The sequence below is a fragment of the Coregonus clupeaformis genome, chromosome 13 (genome assembly GCF_020615455.1).
Source record: "Coregonus clupeaformis isolate EN_2021a chromosome 13, ASM2061545v1, whole genome shotgun sequence".
In the NCBI taxonomy this organism is placed as follows: domain Eukaryota; kingdom Metazoa; phylum Chordata; class Actinopteri; order Salmoniformes; family Salmonidae; genus Coregonus; species Coregonus clupeaformis.
In genome coordinates this window covers 8,097,389-8,111,624 of record NC_059204.1, presented here as the reverse complement: position 1 = coordinate 8,111,624, position 14,236 = coordinate 8,097,389, and the positions used below count along the sequence as shown (strand labels likewise).

Below are 14,236 nucleotides of genomic sequence, written 5' to 3'. Positions count from 1 at the left end.
GCGCGTGTGTTTCTGGATGTGGCAGGCCACAGAATGGTCGTGTTGCCATTTGAATGTATGTTTGTTGTCCCTGCTCCCATTGTGGCAGGGCTCTTTGTGCCGTTCACGTGCCCCCATCCAGTGGTGTGTGGAAAAAGAGTCCCTTGTTTATAAATAAACCTTAGCTGGGCTGCCTGAGCTTAGCTAAGGGCTCTGTGGAGTGGGTTTCTGGGGGAGAAATGGCTCTTCAAATGTCTTCAGAGGTAACTTTGCTAGACTTCGAGATGGCTGGGGCTGGAAATGTAAGTCTTGTTTCAAAATCTGCATCCAAAATGGCTCCTTTTTTCCCTATTTTGGTGCACTGCTTTTGACCAGAGTCCTATGGGCCCTGGTCAAAAGTAGTGCACTATATAGGAAACGTCTTGCCAGTGTGGATGCCGGCTCAGTGTGTAGAATTCGAGTTCAGTAGTTATAGTTTTGCTGTTTTTATACCAATTTTGTCTTAGAGGAAAGTTGAAGGTTCTGTGTTTGGAGGTTGTTATTGTTGACATCCAGACCATTTTGAAATGGACCGAAATGAAATGGCAGAGCCTTAGTCCAGTTTGAAATGGACCGGAATGAAATGGCAGTTAGAGCCTTAGTCCAGTTTGAAATGGACCGGAATGAAATGGCAGTTAGATGAAGGCTCTAATATAGCCTTGTAGTTTCTTGGTCACCATGCCCTGTTGGTGTGTGTCCGACCGTCACCAAACCTTTAGAAGAAGGTACATTAGGCTACATAGATTATTGCTGATGACAGGCCATCAACTGTTTCCTCCGGCTTTTGTTGTTTGGCTCTTGAGAAGAACAAAAAAAATGTTGACATGCAATAAGGCATGTTCAAATGTTTGGCTTTTTGAATGTTCATCGCCCGGACACAGATAACGGCTAGTCCTGGACTAAGAAGCACTTTCAATGGAGAATCTCCACTTTTTATTCTAGGACTAGGCTTAATCTGGCTCTGGGAAACAAACCAGTCCATTACGTTTGGCCACTCTCACTGAGCCTCCCTGCCATGTTGTCTCTGCAGCAAGAGGTGGAGAACTTCAAGAAGGTTCACCTGATCAGCCGAGAGGAGTTTGACTGCCTGACCCCAGAGCCCCCCGTCGACCCCAACCAGGAAGTACCACCGGGACCCCCCAAGCCCCAGCAGAGTGGGTACCACAGACACGGACTAGACACGCGAACACACGCACACACACGCACACACACACACACACACACGCACACACACACACACACACACGCGCACACACACGCGCGCACACACACACACACACACACACACACACGAACGAGGCAGACACGGACAGACGCGCGCACACACACACACACACAGACAAGACGCAGACCTCTCAATAAAACGGGTCACACAGTTGTGGCTAAATCCAGTGCCAAGCACAACCACTCAACCGAACCAACATTGGGACATGACACCAGATGTAGAGAACAGAATACGTTGGTGGTCTCCAAGTGAAAATGGTTCTATGGCTTTGCAACACACACACACACACACACTGACAAGCTTTTTAAACTATAGGAATACGTCCACATAGGATACCTGTCTTATTCATATCCTATATATATAGCTGTGGTACTAAAATGACCCATAACTGTATTCCGGATATCACTCATGACTCCTCTGTCTCAAATCTCTCAGTTCCTGTAGACGCCTTGGCGAACAAACTATTCGGTGCCCCTGAGCCTTCTACAATAGCACGCTCCCTCCCGACTACTGTGCCTGACTCGCCCAACTACCGCAGTGCCCGGACACCCCGCACGCCTCGCACCCCGCACCGGAAGGACCCCCCCATGACGCCCCGCTTCTACCCTGTGGTGAAGGAGAGCCGGCCTGTCGACGCCATGGTAACAAATAAGAGTTTCTGCCATTTTGTTTCAACTCACCCAGATCTCCTAGATCTACCAGGGAACATTCTGTTAGATGTTGAGCTCACAGGGAACATTCTGGTAGATGTTCATCTCCCAGGTGTACGGTGCTGTGAAAAAGTACTTGCCCCCTTTCTAATTTTCTCTACTTTTGCATATTTTTGATAATGAATGTTATCAGATCTTCAACCCAAACATAATTGTAGATAAAGGGAACCTGAGTGAACAAATAACACAACACTTACATACTTATTTCATTTATTTCAGAAACAAAGTTATGCAACACACAATGCCCCTGTGTGAAAATGTAATTGCCCCCTTACACATGATTACTACATGATTCCATACGTGTTATTTCATAGTTTTGATGTCTTCACTATTATTCTACAATGTAGAAAATAGTACAAAGAAAGAAAAACCCTTGAATGAGTAGGTATTCTAAAACTTTTGACCGGTAGTATGTGTATGCATGTATGTATATATTAGATAAAGGGAACCTGAGTTTATAAGAAATAATAAATATATATATATATATATTTTTTTTTGTCAACTCCGGTTCCCTTTATCTAATATTAGGATTTGGTTGAAGATCTGATAACACTGAATATGCAAAAATAGAGAAAATCAGAAAGGGGGAAAATACTTTTTCAGGGTACGTATAGATGATATCTGACCTCTGCTGCTCATCTGTTTTATACATGTGATTTGTAAAGAGTTTTTCACTTCCAACTGGGCTGGATTTAGGTCTGAACCGCTTGACTGCTGTCGGTACTGTGCTGTCGGTACTGTGCTGTCGGTACTGTGTGGTTAACAGTCCTCTCTCTCTCCAGACCCCGAGGAAGAGGAAGACCAGACACAGCTCCAACCCACCGATGGAGTGCCACGTTGGCTGGGTGATGGACTCGCGAGAACACCGGTCCCGCACCGCCTCCGTCAGGTGAGACAAGTCTCCTCTCCTGTGGTGATTTGCGAAAGTGTACACTTTACCTGTTCATTTTACCTATAAAAGGCTTTATCTTATGTCATAATTAGAACATTTCACCACCATAACAATTTGTTGGAAGTCGTATTGAGTGGTTTACCACTTACACCTTGGTAAATCTACTTGAATGTTAATTTCAGGTTTAATTTGTCATTGGTGAGTTTAATGACTCTTCCCCTCTCTCTCCAGCTCCAACGCCAGCCCCTCAGAGGGTATCCCTGCGTTGGGGGGAATTGGCTGCACCCCCCAGTCGCTCCCCAAGTTCCAGCACCCATCCCACGAGCTGCTCAAGGAGAACGGCTTCACTCAACACGTTTACCACAAGTACCGTCGGCGCTGCCTAAACGGTACCCATAGCTACCCATGTCTTTTCTTCCTGAACAGACAAAGGACACACACACAGACTTGATCACTCATTCACACACTTAAACAGTAAAGGCGTAGCACCTTCGCCATTTCAAGCAGTCACCATTTCATATACTGCTTCTATTGCTTTACTATCTTCCATTTAGAGACTTCTGACTTCGTCACAGACTAGAAAATAATGTTGTCACACACATTTCACATTATACTATATGTATATATATGTATGTATGTATGTATGTATGTATGTATATATGTGTGTGTGTATATGTATACAGTGAGGGGAAAAAAGTATTTGATCCCCTGCTGATTTTGTACATTTGCCCACTGACAAAGACATGATCAGTCTATAATTTTAATGGTAGGTTTATTTGAACAGTGAGAGACAGAATAACAACAAACAAATCCAGAAAAACGCATGTAAAAAATGTTATAAATTGATTTGCATTTTAATGAGGGAAATAAGTATTTGACCCCTCTGCAAAACATGACTTAGTAGTTGGTGGCAAAACCCTTGTTGGCAATCAGAGGTCAAACATTTCTTGTAGTTGGCCACCAGGTTTGCACACATCTCAGGAGGTATTTTGTCCCACTCCTCTTTGCAGATCTTCTCCAAGTCATTAAGGTTTTTCGAGGCTGACGTTTGGCAACTCGAACCTTCAGCTCCCTCCACAGATTTTCTATGGGATGAAGGTCTGGAGACTGGCTAGGCCACTCCAGGACCTTAATGTGCTTCTTCTTGATCCACTCCTTTGTTGCCTTGGCCGTGTGTTTTGGGTCATTGTCATGCTGGAATACCCATCCACGACCCATTTTCAATGCCCTGGCTGAGGGAAGGAGGTTCTCACCCAAGATTTGACGGTACATGGCCCCGTCCATCGTCCCTTTGATGCGGTGAAGTTGTCCTGTCCCCTTAGCAGAAAAACACCCCCAAAGCATAATGTTTCCACCTCCATGTTTGAAGGTGGGGATGGTGTTCTTGGGGTCATAGGCAGCATTCCTCCTCCAAACACGGCGAGTTGAGTTGATGCCAAAGAGCTCCATTTTGGTCTCATCTGACCACAACACTTTCACCCAGTTCTCCTCTGAATCATTCAGATGTTCATTGGCAAACTTCAGACGGGCCTGTATATGTGCTTTCTTGAGCGGGGGGACCTTGCGGGCGCTGCAGGATTTCAGTCATTCACGGCGTAGTGTAATACCAATTGTTTTCTTGGTGACTATGGTCCCAGCTGCCTTGAGCTCATTGCCAAGATCCTCCTGTGTAGTTCTGGGCTGATTCCTCACCGTTCTCATGATCATTGTATCTCCACGAGGTGAGATCTTGCATGGAGCCCCAGGCCGAGGGAGATTGACAGTTCTTTTGTGTTTCTTCCATTTGCGAATAATCGCACCAACTGTTGTCACCTTCTCACCAAGCTGCTTGGCGATGGTCTTGTAGCCCATTCCAGCCTTGTGTAGGTCTACAATCTTGTCCCTGACATCCTTGGAGAGCTCTTTGGTCTTGGCCATGGTGGAGAGTTTGGAATCTGATTGATTGATTGCTTCTGTGGACAGGTGTCTTTTATACAGGTAACAAACTGAGATTAGGAGCACTCCCTTTATGAGTGTGCTCCAAATCTCAGCTCATTACCTCTATAAAAGTGTGTATAAAAAATAATCATAATAGCAGTGGCTCTCTTTGTTACACAGGATGCTACGTCCCAAATGGCAACCTGTTCCCTACATAGTGCACTACTTTTGAAAAATATGGGGAATGTTGGCATTTGGGCCACAGCACAGCCATAGTGTCTGACCTTTCACCCCTCTACTCCACCAATCACAGAGCGCAAGCGGTTGGGCATCGGCCAATCCCAGGAGATGAACACGCTGTTCCGTTTCTGGTCGTTCTTCCTGAGGGATCACTTCAACAGGAAGATGTACGAGGAGTTCAGACAGCTGGTGGTGGAGGACGGAAAGGAGGGATACAGGTAATGTTTAATTTCATTATCTGCTTAATACTTATCCGTCTACTGATTTATACACAGATATTTGTGGCTGCGGATCGGACTTTTCCTGGACCTTTCTTCCCTACAGCTAAAGGTTCGAGAGGGTCTGCTCATGTGCAGCGTACTCTAGGTCGAGAGACAGTCTAAATAGCGATTCAATGTTCCGTTTTCACCATCATTGGCAAAGTAGGGGGGGCAGGACAGTCAAAGTAGGAGTTTTTTTTTTCTTTTTTTCTTCAGCAACTCAGGCTACGACATGGCAGCATAACTATAAAGATGACATCATCACAAATGTACACGTGTGGTTAAAATGCAGGTTGTTTTATATGTAGACTGCTCCCTGCTTGAAGCTACTGCAAATTCCTTAGCTACTACAGACGGAGAAGGTTGTTGCCTACAAATGTATTTACTTTTGGGATGTTCGTTCAAATAGCCGCACGTTTAAAAAAAAAAATATATATATTCTGCTGTTCAGAAATGAGGCAGAGACATTGGCTACATCATCATGGTTCAGAAGAGAGTGAGTAGAGAGATAAACGTGAAGGTGGGGGGGGGGAGATCCGGCATGGCAGTTACCTTGATTGTATAATAATGTTACAATGTTTTACTTATGGGCTATTCACGATATATCTTTTTTTTTTTTATTGCTTTATTGCACAATTAATGCTCAATACACAGCTTTTCAAACAGTAAGGAATAATCTAAATAATTCAGGGCTTATAAAATTATACCCAGGATAAATATAAGCCTTTCACAACAATAAGACACACACTAATAATTTACTTATTTTATCAAAATAGTTTAACCTTCTTTTGCAATGATCACTGTTCTGGCTTTCAAGGCCGTCTATGAAAATGCCCTTTTTGTTACAAATTTAACCTGAACCATGCACAATGCACATCCACTAATAATGACCAACTTCTTCTAAGATGCATTATAAAAAATGTACCCAGGTCTACCCGGATTTTCTGTTGGTCCAAACCTCAAATGCGAATAGTGAGTTTAAACTGCTTGTTGGCAGAGAATAAGTTATATTTTGTTGTTGTGAATGGCAGGGGGAGGGGCTTGGTGTCTGTAAGCCAGTGGGAAGATGCACAGGAGGAGGAGGGGCTTGGTGTCAGGTCATACAGGAGGAGGAGGGGCTTGATGTCAGGTCATACAGGAGGAGGAGGGGCCTGGTGTCAGGTCATACAGGAGGAGGAGGGGCTTGTTGTCAGGTCATACAGCACAGGAGGAAGAGGGGCTTGGTGTCAGGTCATATAGGAGGAGGAGGGGCTTGGTGTCAGGTCATACAGGAGGAGGAGGGGCTTGTTTTCAGGTCATACAGCACAGGAGGAGGAGGGGCCTGGTGTCAGGTCATACAGGAGGAGGAGGGGCTTGGTGTCAGGTCATACAGCACAGGAGGAGGAGGGGCTTGGTGTCAGGTCATACAGGAGGAGGAGGGGCTTGGTGTCAGGTCATACAGCACAGGAGGAGGAGGGGCTTGGTGTCAGGTCATATAGGAGGAGGAGGGGCTTGTTGTCAGGTCATACAGCACAGGAGGAGGAGGGGCTTGTTGTCAGGTCATACAGGAGGAGGAGGGGCTTGGTGTCAGGTCATACAGCACAGGAGGAGGAGGGGCTTGTTGTCAGGTCATACAGCACAGGAGGAGGAGGGGCTTGTTGTCAGGTCATACAGGAGGAGGAGGGGCTTGGTGTCAGGTCATACAGTACAGGAGGAGGAGGGGCTTGGTGTCAGGTCATACAGCACAGGAGGAGGAGGGGCCTGGTGTCAGGGCACACAGCACAGGAGGAGGAGGGGCTTGTTGTCAGGTCATACAGTACAGGAGGAGGAGGGGCTTGGTGTCAGGTCATACAGCACAGGAGGAGGAGGGGCCTGGTGTCAGGGCACACAGCACAGGAGGAGGAGGGGCTTGTTGTCAGGGCACACAGCACAGGAGGAGGAGGGGCTTGTTGTCAGGTCATACAGTACAGGAGGAGGAGGGGCTTGGTGTCAGGGCACACAGCACAGGAGGAGGAGGGGCTTGTTGTCAGGTCATACAGCACAGGAGGAGGAGGGGCTTGTTGTCAGGGCACACAGCACATGAGACGAAACCAACGACACCGAACGTTCATAAAAACAAAAAAATTAATAAAAACTGTGATTCTTGCGATACGGGCATTTGGAATATTGCGCTAAAACATTCATTTGAATGAATGAGCTATCGCCCAGCCCTAGCTCCTTAACACACCTGGTTTCAATCAAGCAGAGTCTTCCATTTAGACTACTGCAATGAGTTGGATCAGCCATCTTACTGCTGGGTTGGAACAACAGCCTGCGGTCCATTGTGGCCTTCCAGGATCTGAGTTGCCCACTACTGGTGTTAGATGGGGCGGCAGGTAGCTTAGTGATTAAGAGCGTTGTGCCAGTATCCGAAAAGGTCGCTGGTTCTAATCCCCGAGCCGACTAGGTGAAAAAAATCTGTCGACGTGCCCTTGAGCAAGGCACTTAACCCTAATTGCTCCTGTAAGTCGCTCTGGATAAGAGCGTCTGCTAAATGACTAAAATGTACAATGTCTGCTTGATCACACAAGGCTGATTTTTAAATTCCTGTTGTGTGTTGCAGGTATGGTCTGGAGTGTCTGTTCAGGTACTATAGCTACGGACTGGAGAGGAAATTCAGACCAGACATCTTCAAGGACTTCCAGGAGGAGACCATGAAAGACTACGAAGCTGGTAAGAGGTCGCCCAGGGGAACCTCAACTCTACACATTATCACAGCGCAGTAACTCTCCATTTTGGGTACATATCTGTGTCCCAAATGGCACCCTATTCGCCATAAAGTGGGGAACTTTTGACCCAAGAGCCTTGCATATGGGAATAGGGTGCAATTTGGGACGTATCCTTTAATGACGTAGCTCCCTAACACTGTCCCCCTTTTTCTGTGTCCCCGTCTCTCACAGGCCAGCTGTATGGACTGGAGAAGTTCTGGGCGTTTCTTAAATACTCCAAAAACAAGAACATGGAGATCGACCCCAAGCTGCAGGAGTGCCTGAGCAAGTTCAAGCGTCTCGAGGATTTCAGAATCGATGTAAGTAGGGGAAACCTGTGAAAGAATCGTTTTTTGTTTTCTACAGCAACTTTCGACTACTATGGAAACCTGTTGAAGTGTGCATTTAGGCACGTTTTCTACAACTTTCACTACCAGCCACGTGAGTGAATAACAAAGTTTTAACGGTTTAAAGGTTGTTATCGGAGTGTTATCATCATGGCTCTAATGTGCGACCCAATTTGGTCGAAATATTTAGCTGTGCGACCAGGAGTTGTATTTTGGAAGCACTGTGCGACTATGGAAAAAAATCTCCCAGATCATAATTGTTTTAATGATGACGCGTTCATTCAGTCGCTCACTGTACCATTGTTTCCGAGTGCCCTAGAGAGAAATGAGTGTGCAGATTCGATAGCGTCATAGTTGCACCATTATTAGAGAGAAAACGGATTGCTTCTGGCCCAACCAGGTCAAAACCGGGGCCCGGTGTCCCGATTTTAGTGATGGAACTTAGGCTTACGAGTGTTTTTTAACGATGCATGAAGATGTAACATGCGTTTCCCAAAACACCACTTGGAGAGAACGGTCGCTTAGTGCGTTGTTGGAGCATGTGTTGATACTAATAGGATCGAAAGAAAGGCAGCGCTGCTCTCGGATCAGCTTTCTCCGTTCAAATATTTCCTGAACATTATATTTATTTCACAATACTGACGACGGATCATCTCCTAGATCAGGGTTTCCCAAACTCGGTCCTGGGGACTCCAAGGGGTGTACGTATATATATATATTTTTTTGCCCTAGCACTACACAGCTGGTTCAAATGTTGAACTCTTCATCAAGCTCTGATCATTTGAATCGGCTGTGTAGTGCTAGGGCAAAAACCAAAACGTGCACCGCTTGGGGTCCCCTGGAACGAGTTTGGGAAACGCTGTCCTAGAGAGATATTACCACCTATGGCTGCAAATATTGAGGCGGATTATTCTAGTGCTTACCCAATAATAATGCACTAAATCACTGATTTTGGCACATCATTGAGCACGTTAGGCTACAAATATATTGAGACCAATTACAGACCGTAGCCTACAAGTAGCAAAATGGAACTAAGTTGTTTTGAACGGGAAATGTATTTCAACATGATTGAAATAGGCCTATAGCCTACTGTTTATATTGTAATGCAGTCATCTCTGTTTTCATTCGAAGCATCTTTTTGTAAGTTGCTTGTTTGTATCAATTGCGAAGACATTGGTCCCGTTCCTGGGACCACCCATACGTAAAATGTATGCACGCATAACTGTAAGTCGCTTTGGAAAGTGATCGCCGGTCACAGAGAGACGGATAAACCAGGTGTGTGTGTGTGTAAAGGAGGGCAAAATAAGCTGTTCTGAGGCTGCCATTATATTACCAGCGTTTTAAGGTGCAACGTCAATAACGATGGTTTTGGGGAGCAGCTCAGCGATTTAACGATGCTCCCTACGAAAGTTCCAATGATTAACTTAGACTTAAGATGCTTTTGGGAAACTGGGCTTTAACTAACTGGTAACGTCACCAGTTTATCCACTGAAAGAAAAGAAAGGGATTGCTTCTTCTTCAGGAGATTTAATGATCACAGCAATGAATGAATGACAGATCTCTCGCGTGTCCTCATCACAAACCTGACATTTTTAAAGATACAGTTTCTATGTAATGCATCTCAATTGGAAAATGGTACTTTTACACAATGTAGAAACCTAATATTCCACAAATGACTGCGTTCGTATCAACATTTTAGCTTTTATAATAAACTAATGTATTTAGTGTTACATATTAGCTTCTATGGCACAATGTGCTTCAAAAGTAGCTAGAATTGTTATATTGTATTTTCTGGTGCTCCTAAATTTAATGTGGTGCTCCTAACTTTTTTTAAGTGGGAGCACCAGTGCTACCAATGACATTTTTTAAATGTAGATGTTTGTTTGACAAGGCTTTTATCAGAGTGCTATCATGCGCCGTCAGGCTTTTGTAGGTTCAAAGTACTGAGCAAGCGGGTTTGTTAAACATTAACAAAATGGCACCCATCGCTGCGAGACTAGTTTCTTGACTACCTTGTTCACCCTGTAGTTTTTTTGACTCCATCTCACATGGCACATAGGACTCTGGTCAAAGTTGTGCACTTGAGACGCAGACTTTGTTACGGAACGTTCTGTTAGAGGACGTCTGTAGGGCCCCGGTCAATCCCACATCTCACCATTTGTCCTTCATTGCAGCCCCCAATGGAGGAGGGAGGCCGCAAGAGACACTCATCCAGCGGAGACGGTCGCCGCCGCCACCCCTCCCAGGGCTCCAGCCGCCCCCACAGCCAAACTGGCTTCGGCCCAGCCCTGTTCGCCCAGGGCCCCGCCAAGGATGATGCCAAAAACAGCAGCCAGAGCCAGCGACCTGCAGCCCAGGCCTCGGCCACCGCATCAGACGCCAAGCCACCAAAGTAACCCCGGACAACCCTCGGCCACGCGGATCAACTCAACGTCATCAAATCCTTTCTGCAACACAAGGGGGGGTCCAATGGTTCACGCAAGCATGAGAGATTGACTTTGATGAATGTCTCGTGATTTTAAATAAATCAAGGCTCTTCCATTTTTAATTTCTTTGGTTTGAAACACCGAGAGTTTTGTCTTGTTAGAGACGAGACGAAGACTATTGAAGGAATGGATGAAGTGTTCCATTTTTGATTTTTTTTGTTGCAAACCTTAGCATATTCTCCCAGTGGTTACTATGTGGGAATGAACATGGTTTTTGAGCACGTTTTGATGGCTACTGCAAACCTTGTGGCCCCCTTTCTATCGTTGGACCTTTCCATTTAACTCCCATCTGTTGGCTGACCGATGACCGATTCCTCAAGATCTGATTTTTTTTTTTTTTTTTTTTTTCTTTCTTCGAGTGGTGGATTGGAAACTGATGCTTTGAAAAATTAAGGAGAAAAAAATAAATATTTGACTTGTTTTGGGCTGGAGAGAAGAGAAGACCGGGCGAGGGGAAAAAAAAACAAAAAAAAAACAAGAAACCAAATGTTGAACATAAATGACTAGTACCAGTCTCAAGATGGTTGAAAGTTGCCTTATTTTAATGGTTTTTCTGCTTAATTTGTGCCCGCCACCTTAATGTCGATTGTACAGCATTGATCATTGCAAATATGCAACGTCGGTCACCACCTACAATAGTGGCCACTCAGTGACCCCCTGCCTGCCAAACAGCACCCCTCTGAACTGTCTTCCAAGTGTCATATGGTCTGTTACAAAGCCTCCCCCCCCTCCTCCCCACCCCTCGGTGTGTTTGCAATTTGTGGCTCTTTGTGCTAAAACATCTTTGCTGGGGGGGCCGCTCCCACCCCTGACGCCCCCCCTCCATCCATCTACCTACCCGATCATCCTACCATCCATCCATCCATCCATCGTACACTATTGAGGCTACAGGACTGGAATCACCAATCCGGATTACTTGAAGAAAAGAGAGGAAAGGCAGGTGCTTTAGGTGTGTGGTGGGCTTTGGGGGGGGGGGGGGTAATGGCCTGCTTTCCAGGGCTAAACAAGACTACGCTTCAGTCTGCAGCTTGGCATGGCCTATACCCTCGCATCCCACCATCACTCACACACACACACACCCCTCAGTGTTTCTTCCAGAGAGTGGCGGCTCTACTCTGTTCTTCTGGAGGAGTACAACCAATGGACAGGCTATGTATCCCCTCTGATCCCAACCAACCTGTTCTACCCCCCAACATCCAGTCTACCAGTCAGATCAACTATAATAATCTGGTTTAGATAACTTAATCTTTATCCGACATGAGTACTGATATCATCAAAATAGATTTGACTTTTTTTTTTTTCTCCACTAATGTAAATGTGAACTGATGAAGAGAGATGACACCTTCCTGCTACTTGTTTTATTGTTTATAGAACAGATTATTCTCCTTACATGTACGTACTCAACATATTTTTTTTTTTTTTTTTTTTTTAATGGTCTCTTAAGATAATCGTTTTAATGCTTTTTAATTTGCTGTGTTTCTAGGGGTAGGTAGATGGGTATGTCTGTATCGAATATGCATTTGAGACCTCTGGACTTTCAAGAAATGGGAAAATAGTATAGTACAAATAAAGGGACATTTTACATTAGGGCGTCAACTGACATTCAATACAACAACAACAACAAAAAACATCACACGTTTCCAGGAAGTAGAGTTCAATTTCAAATCAAAGTTAATTTGCAGAATGTCATTTTTTAAATTTTGATAAATTTTGTTTACAAATTGCGTGATGTGAACCACTGGTGTGTTCACGCGACAGGCAATTTAAAACTTTACACAAATTGTATCATGTGTCAAAGTTGATGGTTGAATAGTCTCCCTAACTAGTTATTGATCAGTGAAGTATAATGGTCCTCTTTAGTTAAATATCAATTGGCATGAATAACAGTTAAAACTATTCCTTCTGCTGGAGGTGCAAAGGAATGATTCAGATTCACTGGTCGCTGTGTTAGAATGTCCAGTTGTCTTCATGTTTTGTTTAAAATTAAAAATTAAAAAATCATTAACCGCCATTGTTGAACAATTTACAAGAGTTTAGCAAGAATTACGTTTTGTTTTTAGCTTCTTCTTTTTTTCTGTCTTGTGGGCTTAGCTCAAGGGAGCTGCGGGTCAATTCAGGAGGCTGATATGATTGGTGAATCACTCAAGAAATCATTTACTTGCGGAATAAAGACAATACGACAAAACTCCAACCATTTCCCAACCCAGTTAATCCTCTGAGAGGATGTGGTGTCACCAGGGGGCGCCCTTCCACAGACAGCCACACAGACAGACGCCCCCCCCCCCTCCCCAGTGAAGGTCACCTCTGTGTTCCACCCCCCTCGTCTTGGACCAGGATAGAGGGGACAGGTGAGACCGGTGCTCTGGGGTCCAGCCTATTTAATTTTTTATTTTTTATTTTATTTTATTTTTAGCATTGTGACACAAACCCTGCGGATGGATCAGCTGGCGCTCCAATGAACACTAGGGGGCGCCACGTCTGGCATCCTGCAGGGTTAGGTGGACTGGGCCGGACTTGGGAGAGAAAGAGGGGAAGGGAGGAAGAGGGATGTAACCCGTCTTTGGGTTTGTCAATGATGTCAATATTTAGAGGATGTGAATGGCTATGATGTCTGGGAACTGAACTAGGAGAAACAATTCCATAAAGCCATATAGATAAAAATAGCTGTATATGAACCATTTTGAAAATGTTAATAGTTCATTACCTTTACAATATCATAGGCTTGTCATGAGGGGGGTAAAAAAAATAGAAAATGAAGAAAAAGGAACAAAAAAAAAAATATATAAAACAGAAAAATTTAAAATACTTGAATGAGATCTTGTATTATAACATTTTAATATTCATAATATCTGCTATGTAGGCTGATGTGATTCGCTATTAGTGTTATTTGTAATTTGTAGTAATTATGCTTTTCCTTATTAAATAAAAAAAAAAAACATAAAATGGACAAAAACCTTAACCACCACCTGTCATCGTCCTCTTATTTACTTGTGTTTTCCTGTGGGGATCTCCAGAAAGCAGGATTATTAAATAAGCCAGCTAACTTTGATATACCGCTACATATATATTATATTATATATACATATAACTGCTGGTTTTTCTGGTTGAATAAGAAAGCATATGTATATTGGTTGTTGTTGTCAAAGTCAATTATACCATGACAATTTGGTGGTCCTCTGTAGCTCAATTGGTAGAGCACGGCGCTTGTAACGCCAGGGTAGTGGGTTCGATCCCCGGGACCACCCATACAGTAAAAAAAGTATGCGCACATGACTGTAAGTCGCTTTGGATAAAAGCGTCTGCTAAAATGGCATATTATTATTTATTATGAAGTCCAGAGCCCTATACCAGGATAACCGGTACCACAAAAGTTGCTCACGTTTTAGCCAGGTACATTTCTATGGCTACAAATCCT

At 44.4% G+C, this 14,236-nt stretch overlaps 1 protein-coding gene across 5 annotated transcripts in view; it reads left to right on the top strand.

The window, feature by feature from the left end:
• The window catches only part of LOC121579125 (la-related protein 1-like), a 58,854-nt gene extending 45,074 nt beyond the window's left edge, over positions 1-13,780 (top strand). For all 5 annotated transcript variants that reach the window (XM_045224217.1, XM_045224218.1, XM_041893438.2 and 2 more), the window contains 8 exons: positions 1,049-1,172; positions 1,679-1,884; positions 2,736-2,842; positions 3,077-3,234; positions 5,076-5,220; positions 7,844-7,953; positions 8,181-8,308; positions 10,510-13,780. In XM_045224217.1, the coding sequence (XP_045080152.1) occupies positions 1,049-1,172; positions 1,679-1,884; positions 2,736-2,842; positions 3,077-3,234; positions 5,076-5,220; positions 7,844-7,953; positions 8,181-8,308; positions 10,510-10,731 (1,200 nt within the window). In that variant the 3' untranslated portion in view covers positions 10,732-13,780. The remainder of the gene's footprint in view (positions 1-1,048; positions 1,173-1,678; positions 1,885-2,735; positions 2,843-3,076; positions 3,235-5,075; positions 5,221-7,843; positions 7,954-8,180; positions 8,309-10,509) is intronic.
• The last annotated feature ends 456 nt before the right edge of the window (positions 13,781-14,236 follow it).